General features: G+C 46.2%; 1 protein-coding gene across 1 annotated transcript in view; it reads left to right on the top strand.

The window, feature by feature from the left end:
* The window catches only part of ME3 (malic enzyme 3), a 171,317-nt gene that overhangs the window by 96,678 nt on the left and 52,651 nt on the right, over window positions 1–21,988 (top strand). Inside the window, exons 4-5 of the mRNA XM_048841750.2 lie at window positions 13,465–13,540; window positions 21,416–21,577. Of these exons, the coding sequence (XP_048697707.1) occupies window positions 13,465–13,540; window positions 21,416–21,577 (238 nt within the window). The remainder of the gene's footprint in view (window positions 1–13,464; window positions 13,541–21,415; window positions 21,578–21,988) is intronic.

Below are 21,988 nucleotides of genomic sequence, written 5' to 3'. Positions count from 1 at the left end.
TTATGAGTCATCATTGCAGTTAACACAGAAAATCCTTTAAATAGGGATGAAATAATGCATGGGTTTTGCAAAAGCACACAGGGAATGCTAAACTTAAACCACCCACACACAATACCCCAGTGTTCACAATGTCTGTATCCCAATACAACCCCTACGGGCTAACATGTTCAGCCATGAGACTCAAAATATGAACAATAGACATCCCTTATAGCATTCCCCCGGCTGTTTGTGTTTCTCTATGGGACGTCTCCACACTTCAGCCTCCCACCCGTCTGCAAGGCTTTCCCCATGCTCTCACAAGTATTATGCAAAACACAACATGCAATTGTAATGATTGGAATACTTTTTTCCTGCTGCTTCAAAGCAATTCCATAAACAGCGCCATCTGCCTTTCAAACAGCCAAATGCACACTCCACTACCATTCTGCAACTACGGAGGCAATAGTTGATATGTTCCTGCTTTCTATCCAAGTGGCCTGAGTACGGCTTTGTTAGCCAGGACATTAGGGGGATACACCGGGTCTCCCAAAATAACCAGACCACCCTCCACCGCGTTAATATCCACAGTGATCCTAAGGGCAAACAATCCTTTCTCCATTAATTTAAATAGTACTGAGTTCCAGAAGATCCTAGCATTGTGGACCCTTCCAGACCACTCTGCATTAATGTATGTCCGTAAACTTGCTGTGGTGGTCCACCAGTCCTTGCAGCACCATGGAGAAATAGCCCTTTCTATTTATAAATTCTGCGCCCTGATGCGGGGCACGAAGGGAGGAGGGGGTTTGAAGAAAATGATAGGTGCATCATTCATCAGTTGCACCTATACAGTTTAGGAACCCCATGCATGCAAGGCTATCAATAATTTTCTGAGCATTACCTCAGTTTCATGAGATAGACAATAGGAGCTGCGGGGCCCCAGTTAGACAGCACATAGCAGACCTGCTTGAGAATGGCCCCCACAATTGATCCCCCAATGCCAAATTGGTTGGCTACAGACCGGCAACATTCTGGAGTAGCCAGCTTCCAGATAGCAATGGTGACTCATGTCATGCTGTCTGGAGTGGTTCACAACCATGAATGCCAATGTCAGGGCAGACTCTCAGGAAGCAGGGCAGAGACCTGAAACTGGTTTTGTGTTCTATAATGATATTTTACCAACCCTCTAACAAGTGTGAAGTCCTCAAGCACTATAACAGTCTTACCATGGAGTTTCAGATAGTTCCCTTGGGCATTCCAGTCTATCTTACCACGCAGACAAGTTGGACTTAATGATAGTTGGTTGCTATACACCAAAGATCACAAAAGATTTAGGTGGCTTCCAGTCTCAAGAGACCAGTCACTTACCCCAGGTCAATTTGTACATTAAATCTCTCACCAAAGATAACGCTTGTAGCCCATCCTGTAATAAATGAACTAAAGATTATTAACTAAGAAAAGAAATGAGGGAGTTATTACAAGTTTAAAGCAGGAAAACATATATACACAAATGAGTTTCTGTCTATGGCTTGAACAGGTGACTGAGTTGTTGTAATCTGTCCTGGAGGCCTTGGGGGAAGAGGTGGAGTGGGGGCAGGCCTGAGGCAGAGAGGGGGGTCGAGCACCGCCCAGGCAAATGACAAATGACTGACTGAGCACATTTTGAAAATGGTATAAACCAGCCCAGAAAGAAAGCGTGGCGCAGAGACAGCAGAATCATTGGATTTTTTTAAAATTTAAACCCACCCGGCTTCCCGCAGTTCATAGTGAAAACAATCCCAGCGTGCACTCTGCTCAGAGGTGAATCAAAGGACCATGAGATACCGCGAAGAACACTATGCCCTCACTCACAATACACTGCCTCTGTGTGTTCACACGATGTGAATTGGAAGTGAAACAGGCATTCCATGTGTATGCTATCAGTGTCACTCCCATATAGGGTTGCCAACTTTCTAATAGCACAAAACCAAACTCCCCTGGCCCGCCCATGCCCCGCCCCTTCCCAGAGGCCCCGCCCCCCGCTCGCTTCATCCCCCCTCCCTCCGTCACTCGTTCTCCCCCACACTCACTTTCACTAGGCTGGGGCAGGGGGTTGGGGTGCGGAGGGGAGTGAGGGCTCCAGCTGGGAGTGCGGGCTCTGGGCGGGGCCAGAAATGAGGAGTTCAGAGTGTGGGACAGGGCTCCAGGCTGGGGCAGGGGGTTGGGGTGTGGGGGCAAGTTGTGAGGGCTCTGGGATGGGGCTGAGGATGAGGGGTTTGGGGTACAGGAGGGAGCTCCAGGCTGGGGCAGGGGGTTGGGGTGCAGCGGGTGAGGGTTCCGGCAGGGCGTATGGGCTCTGGGGTGGGGTCAGGGATGAGAGGTTTGGGGTGCAGGAGCGGGCTCCAGGCTGGGGCAGGGCAGTGGGGTGTGAAGGAGGTGAGGGCTCCAGCTAGGGGTGTGGGCTCTGGGTTGGGGCCGGAGATGAGGGGTTTGGGGTGCAGGAGGAGGCTCAGGGCTGGGGCAGGGGATTGGGATGTAGGAGGGGGTGCAGGGTCCCAGTAGCATTTACCACAGCGTCTAGGAAGTGGCCACCAGGTCCCTGCGGCCCCTAGATGCATGGGAAGCCAGGTAGGCTCCGCGGCACCACACGCTGCCCTTGTGCCCACAGGCACCGCCCCCGCAGCTCCTATTGGTTGCGGTTCTTGGCCAATGGGAGCTGCAGACCCGGCACTTGGGCAGGGGCAGTGCGTGGAGCCCCCTGTGCCTAGTGTCGCAAGAATCTGAGGGCTGCTTCCAGGAGCCGCATGGAGCAAAGGCAGGTAGGAAGCCTGCCTCAGCCCCAGGCCCCCTCTGCATCACTGACTGGACTTTTAACAGCCCGGTCAGCAGTGCTGACTGGAGCTGCCATGGTCTGTTTTTGACCAGGCGTTCTGGTCGAAAACTGGATACCTGGCAACCCTGCTCCCATACCGTGCATTACCTAACATGCATCCAAAAGCTTTGGATTTACCCCTTTGTGTAAACACACCCTAGGTGCCCCAGAGCAGGAAGCTGGGTTAACCAGGAGGGAGACAAGGAAAGTAAGAGTCAACATCCTTTCTCTCTCACATTGTAATTTAAATTCATAGGGTCTTTTTCAAGGCAACTCAATATCTTCAAGAGTTTTTCTAGCTAAGGGAAGTCTGTGCTGTGTCTTAGGTTCAGGAACCTTCCACATGCTCCCTCAAAGTCAAGCAGGCCTACGTGGATGGCTGGTACATAGTGTATAATGTATTGCAGCTATTGGTTTCCCCCTCTCTGCTTTTCTTCATCCTCCTCTCTCACCCGCTAGTCTCTCTGGAGCACAATGTGGACCCCGTGACATCTGAGATCACAAGTAACTGCCTAACACAGGGGTGAAATCCCAGCCCCATCGAAATCAATGGCAAAACTCCTGTTGACTTGAAGAAGGCCAGGATTTCACCCCAGATGTCAGCTTTGAAATTAGACCAGTTGTTTTGAAATTAGGCCAGTTGAATTCCCTATGCAGTTTCTGATTAGGTAGGCTCAAAGGAGGAGCTTGAGGAGGTCAAGTGAGGGTTGATCAGGGATAGGGGATGCAAGGGAATGCATTTGCAGGCTAAGGGAACAGTGCCAGCTGAGAAAGGAAGGTGGATATGTATCAGGGTGGAAAGGGATGCAGTCAAAGAGGCAGGACAAGTGGGATATGAGGTGTGTAGTAGGAGAGATTTCTCTGTGACTGGAATGAAGGCAGGAGGGCTTTGGACAGGGAGAAGAGGGGTAGGGAAGCCACAGAAGGGAGCAGAGCTCTTGTCAGATGGCATCAGGTTTGTTAGTAAAGAATTTGGGCAGAGACAGGAAGGAGGAGTAGTGGGAGCAGGGCTGATAGAGAAACTGAAAATAGAAAAGAGATGCCACGGGTTGAGGTGCAGGAGCCTTTCAGGAAGGAGAATCAGAGCTGTTAATTTAGCCCTGGTGTATGTTTGTGCATCTCGATATAAGGAGGTGTTACAGTGGGATAAGCACCAAGGAGGGGGAAGAAATATCTAGGTTGGTGCCCAGGTGCATAACAAGCAGTAATGGGATGAAAGGGAAAGGGAAAAGATAAGTTGATTATCATGAAAGTGAGATCTGTTAGGCGGTGGAAAAGTCTCCCAAAGGAAGTGGTGGGTGCACCAGGGTTTGGGGAGGCTTTTTTAAATAGACCAGAAAAAATGTTAGAAAATAAAGTGGAGGGAGCGATTTTGCGCCAGCCAGGGGGCTAGTAGTTAGGCCCTAGTAGGTCTTTTCCTGCTATAATTCTATGAGTGGGATGAACAGAAGGTCATGTTTTATCCTTAATGCTGTAATTCCAAACATTTCATGTCTTATGCCTGATAAGCAGAGCCCTGAGGGTAAACTGCTAAGCGTATGATACAGCAAGCCAAGCATGTCTTAGGCACGTGACATTTGAAAATGTAGCCGTTAATTTTTGTGTGATAAGTGCAATTTAAAATAGAGATAGGGACATTTTAATAAATGTATCCACCTTGCCAGGACAGGATGTGCCAGATTAGACTTCATTTAGCTGAAGGCAAATTGCCCTTATACTGTACAAATATTTTTCTTTCCTTTTTTTGTTCTCTGTCACACTTCGTCCAAGTTCTTCCTTTATCCTTGGGGCTGCCTGCGGTGCATTTGAAAAGTGTAGGTGTGGTCTCAGTGAAGTTTTCTCAGCGTGAGAAGGAAACACAATCAGGCTAGGATTTAATTGAACTTCCCCAGGCAAACTTGATCTCGCCTTAACCTTTGCATGAGCCTGTAAAATGAAATGAAAGGTGTGCTGACAGTTACAATAGATGAAGTCCAGTTTTGATACTGCTGCTTAAGACAGGCCATAGGTAGCACTGTCTGCCTCCCTTTGCAATGCTTCATGCTGGTAAACTGGTACACTTTTCCCCTCTCTAATTCTCAATTGCCAGGTGTCCATCATGCTGTGAGGGCTGGAATTGGGGGTCTCACCTGCAGAACAGGATGAGGAATGAACTCAGCCTTCTATCCCTGAGCTTGAACCTGTGGCTCATTCTGCTCGTCAAGCGTCGGCAGGGTATAATGAGTCTACTCTTGACCTGCAAACTGATTGGATGGTGGATCGGATCACTCAGCATCTCTGGTCTTGCCAGAAGCATGGCTCTGATCCATCCACACCTATGTATTTACGTCATACAACAGACTGCCACTATTGGCCTAATTTTTCACATGTCAGCACTGGTGAACCAGTGGGAGCTGCGGTTGCTCCAAATATGTAAAAATCAAGGCCCTAAATCTTCAGAATTGCACAGATTTTTACCAAACATTGACTTTAATAGGAGCTCTGTGGCTCAATCCTCATGCAGCCCTCTAAAATGCAAGGGTCATTCCCAGAGTTATACTTAAAAATATGACAATTGCTGAAAATTAAGGCTGAATAAAGCCTTCAATTGAGTCTTGAAACCCCAGAGGGGCCTGTACTGTTGAATATCATAATGTGAAGCATTCCATTGGGATTGGCAAAGGATACATGAGAGCACTTGGGTTAAAGCTTTTCTGCTTAGAAGCAGAGCCTGCCCGTGAGAGTGATTAGGCTCAAATAAGTGCAACTAATTGTGATCAGACACAGCCGTGTTGCTCATTACCTCTCCTTAATCAGAATTTAGAATGGAATTAGAGATGGAATTAGCGCATACAGTCCATCCCTCTGCTGCTTCACAAGCATTCTGTGTGATGTTTGTCACCGTCGGCCCCTGCCACTCACCCCTCTATTTCTGAAAAGGGGAACAGGCTCATTTATTTATGTACTATACTAGGGTGATTTTTTTTTAAAAAAAATCTGATAATTATGTGGCAAACTATCAATTGGATCAAAAAGTTATGACAGAGGCTCCGATCCTGCCATGGGTTCTCCCCTTCACAGAACCCCAAAGTGGTGAATGAGGGGCTCCAGGGATGTGCAAGGAGTCTGCCCATGCCAAAGAAGTTGCAGGATCGAGGTCTCCATCAGAAATACATGTGCACTAATTAGTATTGAGAATCTGGTTTTTTTTAATTGTCTTTACTTATTCATAAACAGTATTTTAAATGCTTTTGAAACTGCATCTTCTGGGTCTGATATTAAATTCTAGTTTTCCCATCTGAAGTGTGTGATGACCGCTTTAGAAATGTTTACATGACGAGTGAAGGCAGCCCTGTTCCCTCTCCCACAAATGGATTATTTCAGGATAAAGCTTATCGTATACAGACAGTAGGGTTTTTTCCTATAAATCTCTGAATAGAATATAATAAGAATCACTCTTGCTTTGGACTGTATTATTTGTTTTTCATTAGTACGTGCACACTATTATTTCCCTGAATAAAATAAATAAATCTGACTATTGACAAAAAGTCTTCCATCTACGTGTAAACAAACTTCTAAAAATCACTGAGTTACCATGTTGATTTTGTCCAGTTTGATGATTGATTACACAATATTTAGACAAATATGTGCATATTAAAACATAATGACTCCAAAAACAATATCCCAGAGGCATGTTACAAACTCTAGCTTTCCAAAAAGAGCCAAATAGTTTTTAAGTTTATTTCAGAGCATCTAATCCTGTTACCACAGTGATTACAAAAGAATAATCATAATAATAAGGGGGTGTGGCTGACTGAAAAGGCTCTGGAGACCCAAGCTGCATAATGTGTCAGTTTCATGTTTGATTTTGGAAGCGTAAAGGCCCAGAGCCTTGGCTGTGCTGTAGCTACTCTGCACTGCATCACCAGCACAAAATGGCCCCAAATTCCCTGAAGGGGGATCCACCAGTCCCATAAAGCTAGGAAAAGGGATGAAGTAGTTCACCACTATGCAATGGCCAGGATAGGAGGTGTGGCTTGGGCATCACTGTTGCCCTGCTGAGCCCCAGCTGTTATATGGGCGCCTTTGCAGTTATTGGCAGCCAGCAATATACTGTAGGGAACCCGGCTTGGTGCACAGTCAGCCCAGAATCAGAGAAACAAAAGTCGCTTAAAGCCACCTTTGTAGCCCATTTCTGAGCTCCACTGTGTAGTCCTCAGATGTAGCCAGGGATCTGGCCCATAATTTTTTAAGTAACAGCTTTGCACAGATTCCTTACCTCCTCCGTCCTGCTGAAGTCAAAACAGCCTTTGACTTAATTGGGCCAGGATTTCAACGTTCTATCTTTAATGGTGAATGTAGAAATTTGCCTCTTGTATGTCAGCAGTTTGATCTGTAGAATCAATCTTCTTTTATGGACAGTAGCACTGAATTGTGGTGTATTTCAATCTGCCCTTAGCCAAAATTGTTTAGGTGTATTCATTTATTTTCAGAAATGCATATTGCTCTGCTGATAGCTGATACTTTCAGTTAGTTTTCGTCTACTATAAGGCCCTTATTGCAGTCATACCTGAGCACCATCCCTGTATTCAAAATAGAAAAATAGAACACTGATTCTTCACATTATGCTTATGGCAGACACATTGAGAAGTTAGATACAAGCATAAAATACTCTGCTGGAAGGTTGCAATGTAACACTACTTTAATTCTTAGACTCCAGAACAATATCCCCAAGAACCACAAAACAGAGAGGAACAAAGCAGGCTGCTTCTTAAAAAAATAGAGAGGCACAACTCTCCCCACTTTACTCTAGGCTGGCTGGCTACAAGATTACTCCGTTTGCATGTTTCCGTACAGAACCCCCTGCTTGCCTGCACACAGGTCAGAGAAAATCCCTGAGAAGTTAAAGACACATAGCACAATTTTAAGACTTTTTAATACACCATAATTCTCTGCCTTGTTCGTCATTTAGGTCCCAGTCCTACAATTCACTGTATGCAGTAAGAGCAGTGCCTTTGTGTGCAGCCCCATTGACTTAAATAGGATTACGCACATGGTGAAATTTAATGGTCTGTGATATACAGGAGGTCAGTCTGGATGACCCAATGATTCCTTAAACTCTAAGTCTGTGAATGTGCACAAGTGTTTGCGGGATCAGGGGCCTTGCATGACCATTTTGATCTGGTAGTGGTCAGCACTCACTCTGCACATGGGTGAGTGGCTACCTAGAGACTCAAGCACGTTATCTCAGTTTCTTTCCTCTACTGCAGTAGGATAAGATGCTCCATTAATTGCTCATGTGTGAAGCACTTTGCTTTCTTCATGTTCTAATAGCTAGACAGTAAGGTCCTCGACCCAGGGACCGTATCCCTCTGAGAAGCACCATGTAGGCCTATTGTTGAAATCAAAATGTTTAATACTATAGAAATAGAGTCCTCTCACTTGATCATGTTTTTTTCCCCTCTGAGGTGAGACTAGCCCCTTTTACCCCCTTCCTCTAATACAACAGTCCCTGCTTTGGCTTCTGCTTTTCCCACTGGCTGGAGTCTCACAAACACCCGTGAGACAGGGCAGTGCTCTTATTCCAATTTTACAGATGGGAAGCCAAGACACAGAGTGCCTAAGTAACCTGCCCAAGGAAGTCTGTGGTGGAGCAGGGATTTGAACCCAGGTCCCTCACGTCCTAGGCCAATGACCTAACTGGTATTGTTGTTAGTAGGTTGTCTTTAGAAAACCAGCATCTCATTAAATGAAAGCAGAAAAAGAACATTCTTATTTGTAAACATCTGCTATGCTTTTTCCAGAACTCCCACGAGAAGTGAACCACTCAAACATTATTTTTAGAAAAATCAGCAATAAACCAATGTTGTTTCCTCTGCCGGGCGTGGAGTGTGTCCTGTCTTCTTGGGTTTGGTCTACTGGGCAGGAAGCTCTTCAAGGCCAGGACTGTCTTCCTTTCAGGTCTTGTACAGTGCCAAGAACATTGTCCAGGCTTAACAGATATTAAGTGATAACCGTATGTTTTGGATGGTTCATGTGTTAAGTAACTAAATGCAGGCAAAAAAGTTTAGCTTCACAGTTTATTCGGAGAGCACTTCTATGAACGGAAGCAGAAAGAAAGTGTAAGTACAAAGGGACAGACTGCCTCAGACATGGGGATGAAAAATGCTCTTGTGAGGCAGATTAGCTCTATTATCCCCATTTCACAGATCATGGAATTGAGGCACAGAGAAGCCTGTGTTGGTGACAAAAATGGAGGATAGGTCTCCTGTCTCCCGGGTCTGAGACTAACCATCCTCTGAGAGAAGATTTGGGAAAGAAGAAAGAGCAAACTCTTGTGGTCCTCCATACAGGTCATGTGAATTAGGCAGGCTGAATGGATGAGAGGCATGTTAGAATCAAATATGCGTTCATCATCCCTGAGCAGACTAGAGTGAAACCCGTGATGAGGAAGCAGCTGAATATGATACCTGTGCCAACTGCCCTGCTCCAAGCGTAGATTGGATCACTCTGTGCGGCATATTGGAGAAAGGCATGTGACCTTACCTCCCAAGAAGCTAGCTCCTTCCTTAGGTTATTGTTTAGCTGGGAGAATGGCAGAGTTTGTGCATCTTGACCAGACTCAGTTAATTTTACTGCAGTTAATTTTTAATCAGCCTTGTTTCCTATTATTATGTTTACCCATCTCTCCTTCTCCCCCGTTTGGCTTCTACCTAGCCACTTATATATTCACTTCTTTTATTTTTTGAGTGGGGAGAAGGGACCACACATTGCATTATAGTGAACTATGCTTGGAATGCCAGACTAATAGTAAAAAATGAGTCTGTCAGAAGAATTGCACGTGCACTGTACTGAGGTCCCCTGAGCGGTTTGAGCAATGTCCTTGACCTTTTGTTAACTAATTTCATTTTCATTAAGTGCCAAGTAGGCTAGCACGAATATAGTTATCTTTTAATTTCCAGGAAGCAAAGTATCTAAGCCTAAACCAAAGAAGAATAGAGGGCACACCAGAAGCAGGAGTCTGTTGTTCACACTACATGCTTTCTTTCTAAGTGAACTTTATCTTTCGGTAACTCAGATACTTCTTGTGTACTGCTTGGTGTCATTAATTAGATATGAGGATTTCCCAGTACATTAGCAAGTAACTGTGTCTCTCTCTGTGTCACATCTACTCTGAAAAGTGACTGTAAAAATGACACAGCCCTATCTCCACTCCCTGGTGTGGTCCCTGCATAGCCAGTGCAGCTCCAAATGTGAGCTGGATGCTGTTCCCGCTTGTGCAGTCATCAACAGAATTGTTTGCTGGATTCCACTGACCGAGCTAGTCAGTTACACCTGTGCAAACCCAGAGGACACTTTATACTAAGTTTGTGGCAAGTTATCATGCAAATTAGACGCATCACTAAATTTGGCTCTTGGTCTGTAAAGGCACATATAATGTCTAGGGATGGACATTTTAAAGAGGTTGAATAGCCGATTAGATCCTATGGGATTTTCAAGGATATATGCTTTATTATTTAAAAAAATTATAAATGATCTAATCTATGTAAAGTGTGCCCAGAAATTAACACAATGGTGTCTCTATTAAATACATGAAATAATACATTATTACTACCCTTTACATTTTTTTTTGAGTTGATACGCTTTTTAGTTATGTTGCTAATTTATACTTTTAAGATCTGGTCAACTACTCCCTTTTTCATGCAGAATCATGTGAAGACCATCCTAAAGAATATGCTTTTGATTACTGTATGTCTCTATAATTGAGATTCGCATCTGTTAATGCTTTTGAGATAGGCCAGAGAAGGAGATCTGCATGATCTGAGGGAGTTTGCTGATGCGATTGCAGAGCCATTGGCCATTATCTTTAAAATCTTGTGGCGATCAGGGGAGGTACCGGAAAATTGGAAAAAGGCAAATATAGTGCCCATCTTTAAAAAAGGGAAGAAGGAGAACCCGGGGAACTACAGACCGGTCAGTCTCAGCTCATTCCCTGGAAAAATCATGGAGCAGGTCCTCAAGGAATCCATTTTGAAGCACTTGGAGGAGAGGAAGGTGATCAGGAACAGTCAACGTGGATTCACCAAGGGCAAGTCATGCCTGACCAAACTGATTGCCTTCTATGATGAGATAATTGGCTCTGTGGATATGGTGAAAGCAGTGGACATGATATACCTTGATTTAGCAAAGCTTTTGATACAGTTTCCCACAGTATTCTTGCCAGCAAGTTAAAGAAATATGGATTGGATGAATGGGCTATAAGGTGGATTAGAAAGCTGGCTAGATCATTGGGCTCAATGGGTAGTGATTAATGGATCCATGTCTAGTTGGCAGCCGGTATCAAGCGGAGTGCCCCAGGGGTCGGTCCCTGGGCCAGTTTTGTTCAACATCTTTATTAATTATTTGGATGATGGGATGGATTGCACCCTCAGCAAGTTTGTGGATGATACTAAGCCGGGGGGAGAGGTAGATACACTTGAGGGTAGGGATAGGGTCCAGAGTGACCTAGACAAATTGATAGATTGGGCCAAAAGAAATCTGATGAGGTTCAACAAGGACAAGTGCAGAGTCCTGCACTTAGGACGGAAGAATCCCATGTACCGCTACAGGCTGGGGACCAACTGGCTAAGCAGCAGTTCTGCAGAAAAGGACCTGGGGATTACAGTGGACGAGAAGCTGGATATGAGTCAGCAGTGTGCCCTTGTTGCCAAGAAGGCCAATGGCATTTTGGGATGTATAAGTAGGGGCATAGCGAGCAGATCGAGGGACGTGATCGTCCCCCTCTATTCGACATTGGTGAGGCCTCATCTGGAGTACTGTGTCCAGTTTTGGGCCCCACACTACAAGAAGGATGTGGATAAATTGGAGAGAGTCCAGCGAAGGGCAACAAAAATGATTAGGGGTCTGGAACACATGACTTATGAGGAGAGGCTGAGGGAACTGGGATTGTTTAGTCTGCAGAAGAGAAGAATGAGGGGGGATTTGATAGCTACTTTCAACTACCTGAGAGGTGGTTCCAGAGAGGATGGTTCTAGACTATTCTCAGTGGTAGAAGAGGACAGGACAAGGAGTAATGGTCTCAAGTTGCAGTGGGGGAGGTTTAGGTTGGATATTAGGAAAAACTTTTTCACTAGGAGGGTGGTGAAACACTGGAATGCGTTACCTAGGGAGGTGGTAGAATCTCCTTCCTTAGAAGTTTTTAAGGTCAGGCTTGACAAAGCCCTGGCTGGGATGATTTAATTGGGGATTGGTCCTGCTTTTGAGCAGGGGGTTGGACTAGATGACCTCCTGAGGTCCCTTCCAACCCTGATATTCTATGATTCTATGATTCTATATTACACCCAGTCCAAATCAAGGGCTCTAATCTTCAAGATTTCCTGGAGCCAACAGGAGTGGAGGGAACTCATCACCTTGCAGGATTGGGCACCTACTTTCCATGTATAGAATGGATACATCAGGCTGCTGTTTTCTGTGTTATCGCTGGTAAAGTAGGGTTTCAAAAAAGGGCATCGCAACATAAGCCAGTCACTCTGCATAACACTGCAGAGGCTATTCTAGAAATACCACTTTCAGAGGGCAGTACATCTGGGAGTGACAGCAAAGAAAACACTAAGCAGCTGATAGGAGTGATGGTCTGGTAATGTTGATCTGATTTCCCAGTGAATAGGCAGGTGGCTATCTTTGTCTTTGGAGGCACCTAGCATGAATGGTGTACATAATTACTACCGCAAATATCTGAATACTGAAATTTTACCCTGGGCATCAGAGCCATCAGAACTACGTACTGGGAGAGCTGCGCAGAATGCACATACATCCCTTGCCTCACTTAAAATGGATTTTGCTGGGAAAACAAGAGGTTTGTGTTTGCAAGCTAGATAACTGAATGAAACTGAATGTTAATGTGCCCACAAAACCCAGTGCAGGGTGGGTGAAACAGAAGCGCACATGTCTTTCAGTTTTCCCCTTGTGCGCAGACCTCTGGAAGTTTAGTCCATTATTATTATTATTATTATTATTACTATTTGTATTACAGAAGTGCCTACAGTCCTAGATGCATTGGGAGCCTCACTGTGCTAGGCTCTGGACAAACACATAGGGAGATGCAGCTTCCCCCTAAGAGTTTACAGTCTAAATAGACAAAACAGACAAAGGGTTGGTGAGTAAACAGAGGCACAGGGAGGCAAAATGACTTGCAGAGTCTGGAATGGAACCCAGGTTTCTTTAGCCCCAGTCACTGAGTCACATTGCCTCTTGATGTGTTCTGTAGCCAAAACCATGCACTGGCTGCAATAAGCTCATTGCGAGAGGGTTTATTAAAGGTCTAAAAGCGGAATTACCAATCTCTGCTACATTTAAGGTTTTATTTTAAGGAAATGTCCATTGAGCCAAATCTGACTCTTGCCAGACTGAAATGGAAAAGTGGCAAAACAGGTCTCGGTGGTTGAGACTTATGGGCCTAATCATGTAGCCTTTAAGCCCAACGGTTATAAGATCAGCCCTAACCTTGATATTAACAAGTATACAGGGGTAGTATTTCCACACCAATAAGTAATACATGTCTAACGACTGGGTTCAGTAAATCAGCTCCCACCTACTCTCCTCTCTTACCTTGTAGTTACTGATTTTATAGAATGGTTTGTTTTTGTTTCGTTTCTTAGTGGGCTGTTTATCACCATTCATGACAAAGGCCATATTGCAACAATGCTAAACTCCTGGCCTGAAGAAGATATAAAGGTATGCTTGATTTCTTTTTATGGAGCTGAGAAAAGCTTGCAAATATTTTCCATTTCTCACAATAATCCGACAGAATTTGAAGCTTCCAAAAGGAAATGCAGCCTATCCCTCTGATCTCAAGTTTTGCATCGGAACAAACAAATCAAAGGAGAAGTATTTTGTTCTTCTGTAGGCTTTCTTTGCAATGATCTCAAAGTGGTTTCCATTCATTATTTAATTAAGATTCAAAGCACCCCTTTGAGTCTGATAAATATGTTTTTGCCAAGGAGGAAACTGGCACAGAGACGTTAAGTGACTCACCCAAGGTCACAAAGGACATTTGTGGCAAAGCTGGGAATAGAACTCAGAAATCCTGAGTCCTAATCCTGGGGTTCAGTCACAAGCCTGCCTTTCTCAACTACAGGCAAATGCCCTGTTCATTGAGCTTTGTTCATCAACAGCTGTACAACTAAGAATTTTACACTGGCTGCTCTATTGAGCTTATATCTATACAATTCCTTTTGTTCCGAAGCACTTTGAAAACTTGGGTCAGATTTCTCCTCTCCAATCCATACAGACTGTGCATAGTGGGTGCCACACCATCAGTCTGGCCTGGTGAATCTGTGATTCAAGAAATTGCCCACTATAATGGGCATACAGGATCGAAAGGAAAATTTGCATGCTTTGCTGGACGAGACAGGATCTGAGACTCTGGAAAATGATTTGGTTGGTTATTAGCAAGACAAGGTGGGTGTGGTAATATCTTTTATTGGACCAACTTTTGTTAGCATGAGAGATAAGCTTTCGAACTACACAGACCTCTTCTTTTGGGTCTGGGAAAGGTAGATACTCCAAGTGTCACAGCTAAATACAAGCTCAGACAGATAGTTTAGCACATAAAACTGTAATAAAGGGACCATATAAGGTGGATAGAAAGCTGGCTAGATTGTCAGACTCAGCGGGTAGTGATCAACAGCTTGATGTCTAGTTGGCAGCCGGTATCAAGCGGAGTGCCCCAGGGGTCGGTTCTGGGGCCGCTTTTGTTCAACATCTTTATTAATGATCTGGATGATGGGATGAATTGCACACTCAGCAAGTTCACAGATGACACTAAGCTGCAGGGAGAGGTAGATATGCTGGAGGGTAGGGATAGGGTCCAGAGTGACCTAGACAAATTGGAGGAGTGGGCCAAAAGAAATCTGATGAGGTTCAACAAGGACAAGTGCAGAGTCCTGCACTTAGGAAGGAAGAACCCCATGCACCGTTACAGGCTGGGGACCCACTGGCTAAGCAGCAAGAAGGCCAACGGCGTATTGGGCTGGATTAGTAGGAGCATTGCCAGCAGATCGAGGGAAGTGATTATTCTCCTCTGTTCGGCACTGGTGAGGCCACACCTGGAGTATTTCATCCAGTTTCGGTCCCCCAACTACAGAAGGGATGTGGACAAATTGCAGAGAGTCCAGCAGAGGGCAACGAAAATGATTAGGGGGCTGGGGCACATGACTTATGAGGAGAGACAGGGAACTGGGCTTATTTAGTCTGCAGAAGAGAACAGTGAGGGGGGATTTGATAGCAGCCTTCAACTACCTGAAGCGGAGTTCCAAAGAGGATGGAGACAGGCTGTCCTCAGTGGTGGCAGATGACAGAACAAGGAGCAATGGTCTCAAGTTGCAATGGGGGAGGTTTAGGTTGGATATTAGGAAAGACTATTTCACTAGGAGGGTGGTGAAGCACTGGAATGGGTTACCTAGGGAGGTGGTGGAATCTCCATCCTTAGAGGTTTTTAAGGCCTGGCGTGACAAAGCCCTGGCTGGGATGATTTAGTTGGTGTTGGTCCTGCTTTGAGCAGGGGCTTGGACTAGATGACCTCCTGAGGTCTCTTCCAACCCTAATATTCTGTGATTCTAAGTGACCAATTATAGGTCATAGGACAAAAAGGAGAGGGTTAGCGGGTTACACATTGTTGTAATAAGCCATAAATCCAGTGTCTCTGTTCAGTCCATGTTTTTTATTGTCTAGCAAAGTTATGAATTTAAGCTCCAGACTAATCTTTTGAAAGTGTTGTGCAGGTTTTCTTCGAGGATGAAGACTGAGAGGTCAGATATAGCGTGATCGCTTTGTGAAAAGTGTTCACCCACAGGTGATGTAGTGTTTTTTTCTTTTATCATTTCCTGTGTGAGTTTATTCAAGAGTGCAGTGATTGTTTTCACCCACGTAGTTGTTATTGGGGCATTTCGTGCACTGGATGAGGTACACCACATGTTGTGATGAGCAAATGCAGGTCCCAGGGATCTTGAAAGGGGTGTCGTGCAGGGTGTCGATCATTGTACAGTGGAGAAATGTCTGCAAGTTTTGCATCTGTTGTTCTTGCAGGGTCTGGTGCTGCTGTGAGTTGCTGTGTTCTGGTCTGTGGGGAGCTTGCTTCTGATGATGAACTTGAAGCAGCTGGGGAGTTGTTTGAATGCCAGGAGAGGGGGTGCAGGAAAGATTTCTTTCAGGACGGGTTCCTCATTGAGCATGGGTTGTAGTTGTTTGGTAAAACCCCATATGGGTTCCAGTGTGGGGGGCAGGTGACAACTAAGGGTGTGCATTTGGAGGGGGTTTTATTTCTGTATTGAAGCAGGTTCTCTTGGGATATTTGGGTGACCCGTTCCATGACGTGATCTACTTTGCTGGTGGAGTGTCCTTGTTTGGTGAAGGTGGTTTTGAGTATGTTAAAGTGTATATCCCACACTTTTCCCTCAGAGCATATTCTGTGGTATCTGAGCCTGGCTGTAAATAAAGATTTCTTGGTGTGTTTGGGGTGGTTACTGGATTTATGAGGTAGATGTGATGATCCGTGGGTTTCTTGTATACAGTTGTCTGTAGGGTTCCATTGTTGAAGCTGATCATGGTGGGAGTGTTCAAGAGAGTTTAATTCATGGGTAGTGGTTGAAGTTGTGGTGGAAATCTATGGTGGAGTTTAAGTCGTCCATCCACAGGATGAAAATGTCATCATCTCAGGTATATCCTTGGTTTCAAAGTGCATTTGATTAGTTATGACTTGCTTTTTAAACAACAATCTCTGCATAGAGAATTTCCATGGAATTTGCATTAGTTTCACCATAAATTTCCATCAAAGCATGAGTTCTTTGCTTTCCATATTCCCACATCTGCCATCTTCCAATCCCAGTTGTGTGCCTCGGGTGTGGTTAGGGCGGGAGTGCACACCAAAAACAGATGGAGCCCACCCAAAAAGAGCCTTTCCTAGCTCTGGCTAGTACTTAGTGTTGACTCACGAAGAAAAGTAAACAGGAAAATCTTCCCAAATGCAAGAAAATGAATGCACTGACTGCAGAGAAGTACATGTACTGGTTTCCCTTAGTGACTGGCTTGTTACTGCAATGGCTTTTTAAAAGCTTGATGGCATTCCCTGCTTAACCTCTGCAGTCTAGACGCATGGGCGGCCAGGGAGGCTCTTCTTGCTGCCCCTGCCCTGAGGGCCGGCTTTGCAGCTCCCATTGGCCGGGAACTGCGACCAATGGGAGCCGCAGGGGTGGCGCCTGTGTGCATGAAGCAGCGTGCGGAGCCTCCCTGGCTGTCCATGCGTCTAGGGGCTGCAGGGACCTGACGGCTGCTTCCTGGGAGCCGCAGTAAGTGCCTCCAGGACTCTGCACCCTGTCCCGCACCCCAACCTCCTGTCCCTGCCCAGAATCCCCTCCCGCACCCAAACTCTCTCATGGATCCCACACCCCACCCCAACACCCGAACACCCTACCCCAGCCCCCTCCCGCACCCCAAACCCCTGATCCCCAGCCCCACCTCAGAGCCCACACCCCCAGCCGGAGCCTGAACGCCCTCCTGCACTCCAAACCCCACATCCCCGGCTCAACCCCAGAGCCTGCACACCCAGCCAGAGTCCTCACGCCCCCACCCCCCCTCCGCACCCTAACCCCCTGCCCCAGTCCAGAGCCCTCTTCTGCACCCTGAACAACTCATTCCTGGCCCCACCTGGAGCCCGCATGCAGCCCAAGCCCACAACCCATACCCACCACTTTGCCCCAGCCCAGAGCCCTCTCCCGCACCCCAAACCCTTCATCCCCAGCCCCACCCCAGATCCCGCACCTCCAGCCAGAAGCCTCACCCCCTTTCCGTACCCCAATCCCCTGCCCCAGCCCGGTGAAAGTGAGTGAGGGTGGGGAAGAGCGAGCGACAGAGGGAAGGGGGATGGCGTGAAGAGGGGCAGGGCCTTGGGGAAGGGGCGGGGCAGGTGGTGGGGCAGGAGTGTTTGGTTTTGTGAAATTAAAGAGTTGGCAACCCTAGCTGGCACCTACTCAGGGAATGTCACAAGAGCAACCACTGCGTACACCTCGTGATATCTTCAGAACGCCCAATATTACACAAAATGTACGACAGATTTTGGCAGGGAGACAAAACACAAATATATGCATGGATGCATTGTGCCAAACAAGCCATCTTTTTCTTTCCCCCGTCTCATGATTTTTCATGAGCCAATTCGGTGCCGTTCTGTTTTTTCCAGTTTAAAATTGCGGGTTAACTCGGGGGAGAAAAGAACTGCAAGATCCTTGGGAGATGTATATTGTGTGCATTGAATAACAGTGTCTGACTGTTTATCAGCAATGGAATTAAAGCCATATAGCACAAGTTTAAATCCTCCAATGGTATCTCCCTTTAATCATCAGAAATATGCTGAAAGAGAACATTCGAAAATCATTTTTTCTCCTGAACTAAAAGAGCTGATCATGTGGTTTATTCTTTCCCTGAGTTCACAAAGCCAGTTTGCCCTAGCAAATAGCCCTAGCCAATAAACCCATCTTTATTATCCCCCACCAAAGAAAGGCGATCTATTGAGATATTTTATAATCCTCCATTCTCTTATTTCTCCTAAAAGTGCATATGGGTTCCCTTTTGGCATTAACTCAGTGAATCAGTAAATAAATATAATTTCGCCATGGACTTCTCCTTCGATATCCAAGCCAGATTGTGCATTTAGGTCACCCTCAATCAAATAATCCACATGATCTGAATCTGAATGCTCTGTTCCCTGAAGCTCCTGGCCAGTTTTGGACGGTCTTGGCATTGTGTTAACTACTTTCCTCCTGCATTAAGGCAGAATTGCCATTTTGTCCTGTTCTTACTAGTTTTCGCCACCACCCACACACACATACACAACAAGACTGGCAAAAATAGGAGCCTAATTAACCTCAGTGAGAGCTGTGATTGGGTCCTTGATACTCTTAACCTCAGGCTGGTGATTAAATTGCTTAACTTCAAGCTTCTAACTTTGAAAATCTTGGCCATGCTTTTTTTCTCCTGGTTGTCACAAAGAAACAAACAAAACCACCAGTCAAATAAACGTGTAAGTGCAGTAGGACATTCCCTCAGGGATCAACCTAAGTATTTGCTTGCCATTGTAGTGCTGAAAAGGGCAAAAGTTGATAGGATGGGGAGTGTCCCCACTAACCACCTACACACATGTCAAGTACCAGTGTTACCTGACAGTTCGTTAACTCAGGCTCACGGCTAGTGTAGATGCCAATGCGTGGATGAGAGAAAAGACTAAAGTAAGGTTACTTCGATACTACATATGCTACAGGGGTACAACCACGGCACTGCACCTGTGCCTCTCTTGCACCACGGTGTAGACACTTGCTACAGCGATGAAAGGGGTTTTTCCGTCACAGCAGTTAATCCACCCCCTCAGGAGGCAGTATTAGGTCAATAGAACAATTCTTCTGTCGACCTACTGGCATTTATACTAGGGCCTGGGTCAGCTTCACTACATCTCTCAGGGCTGTGAATTTTTCACACCTCTGAGCAACATAGCTAGGTCAAGCTAGCCTAAGAGTGGAGAGAAGAAAAACATGATGAGGAGAATAGTCTTGGGGTACTTGTGGCACCTTAGAGACTAACCAATTTATTTGAGCATGAGCTTTCGTGAGCTACAGCTCACTTCATCAGATGTATACCGTGGAAACTGCAGCAGACTTTATATACACACAGAGAATATGAAACAATACCTCCTCCCACCCCACTGTCCTGCTGGTAATAGCTTATCTAAAGTGATCATCAGGTGGGCCATTTCCAGCACATTACCAGCAGGACAGTGGGGTGGGAGGAGGTATTGTTTCATATTCTCTGTGTGTATATAAAGTCTGCTGCAGTTTCCACGGTATACATCTGATGAAGTGAGCTGTAGCTCACGAAAGCTCATGCTCAAATAAATTGGTTAGTCTCTAAGGTGCCACAAGTACTCCTTTTCTTTTTGCGAATACAGACTAACACGGCTGTTACTCTGAAACCAGTCTTGGGGTTATGGCACAGGAATGGGAGTCAGGAAAGCAGGTATCCATTACAAGCTTGCCATGACTTAAGGCATGTCACTTATGCCTCTCTCTCTACCTCAGTTTCCCCATCTGGAAAACAGCAACAATAATACTGACCAAGGTGTCAGGTCACAGGCCTGTGAGGCTTAATTTCTGAATACATACAAAGTGCTCTGAGATCCTTGGCTGAAAGGCACTACATGAGTGCCAAGTAGTCTCTCTATGAACTTGGCTGTCACCATTAGTGAAGAGGCTAATACCTGGGTCAGTTTGTGAAGGGAATAGTGATCAAAATACCTGGTATAGGGTTACAACTGAGATCTTATAGCACTGGCTGATGCAGAAAATGACATCTGCAAAGAGAGGCGATCGGAAGAGCTAAATCACACTGCTTTTTAATTAAACAAGTTTAAATCATTTTAATCCAGTCTCTCTCTTCCCATGTCTTCAAAATTGGCTCATTCCAAAGACTACTAGTGAAGGACCTGATAGGTGCATAAAATAGATAAAGGGGGGAGGGGGGGATTCTTCACTCCAAGAGTTACTAACTACCTAAGGCAGCAGTTCTCAAACTTTAGCAACCCAAGGACCCCCATTTTGCTTTAAAATTTGTCATGAACTCCCAAGCACCCTTCTCAGCTTCAGGCCCTGCCCCCACTCCACCCCTTCCCCCAAGGCCTCACCCCCACCCACTTCTTCCTGCCCCCACTCCATCCCTGCCCCTCCTCTTCCCCACGTTTTTCCACCCCCTCCCCTGAGCATGTCCCATCCCTGCTCCTCCCCCTCCCTCTCAGCGCCGCCTGAACGCTGCTGAACAGCTGTTCTGCTACGGACAGGAGGCATTGGGAGGGAGGGGGAGGAGTTGATCAGTGGGGCCAGTGGCCTTAGACATGATTCTGCTCCCTTCCCCAAGCGCACCCCATCCCCGCTCCTCCCTCTCTCTCAGGGCACCTCCTGCACCCCACTGAACAGCTGTTCCCCGGCATGCAGGAGGTGCTGGGAGGGAGGGGGAGGAGTTGAGGGAGGAGGGGAAGGAGTTGATCAGTGCGGCTGGTGGATGCCCCTGGAGTACCCTCGTGGACCCCCATTTGAGAAATGCTGACCTGAGGGCGTGTCTACACTTTGCTGCACCAGAGCAGGTGCGCCACTGTAGCACTTAGTGAAGACACGACCTATGCCAAAGAGAGAGCTTCTCCCGTCAGCACAGTACGCCACCGCCCGTCGACATAGCGCTGTCTACACTGCATAACTGCATCACTCAGGCGTGTGGGTTCTCCATACCGCGGAGTGACACAGTCAGACCAACATACGTTTGCAGGGCAGACCAGGGCTCAGAGTCCTTCACTGATGTTCTCCACCATGCTTTGCTGCCCTCCTAGCCCTCTCCCCATGGCTGACTTGCACTTTTGTGATAACTAGTAGTACAGTAACCTACGAAGGGAACAAACTTCCATCCCATACTGTGGCTACAAAACTGCATTGTTATAAAAATCTAGGGAGCTGGTTCTGCAAACAGTGTTAAATAAAGCATTGGCAACGCTGTATAATGGACGCTCTTCCTTATCTGCAGGCCATCGTGGTGACAGATGGAGAGCGAATTCTAGGCCTAGGAGATCTAGGAAGTTATGGCATGGGCATCCCAGTAGGGAAACTTGCCTTGTACACAGCCTGTGGTGGAGTGAACCCGCAACAGTGTCTGCCTGTCCTGCTTGATGTTGGCACAGACAACGAGGTAAGATTACCTGCTTATTCTGTGCATTTTAAAAACGAAAAGCTGTTTTATTTAAAGCTGGGTTCTTAACTCGGAGAATCAGTCCCTGAATTCGGAGCTAGAGTCAGAGACACCTAAGATAAGAAGACAGCTAACCCAACAGTGCACGGAAGTTGCCAGCTTGCACTCTTGCTCGTAGTATGAGATCAGATAAACACTGGCTGTCCTCATGTTCCACTGATGGGAAGGCGAAGCTGGAGCTGGGCCAGCAGGAGTTGAAGGGTCAGCTCCATCTTTCAGCATGATAAGGTGAGTTAAAAGATTTCAGCCATGCAGATACAGACTGACTTTTCCTGTGAAAAGCATAAGGAAACTGACACATCCCTGGGTGTGTTTGGAAGCGATTATATTTCAGCAAATGGAGAATCCCCA

Source organism: Caretta caretta, chromosome 1 (genome assembly GCF_965140235.1).
Source record: "Caretta caretta isolate rCarCar2 chromosome 1, rCarCar1.hap1, whole genome shotgun sequence".
Lineage (NCBI taxonomy): Eukaryota > Metazoa > Chordata > Testudines > Cheloniidae > Caretta > Caretta caretta.
The sequence above is the reverse complement of the archived record's forward strand: the minus strand, read 5'-3'. Positions and strand labels throughout refer to the sequence as shown.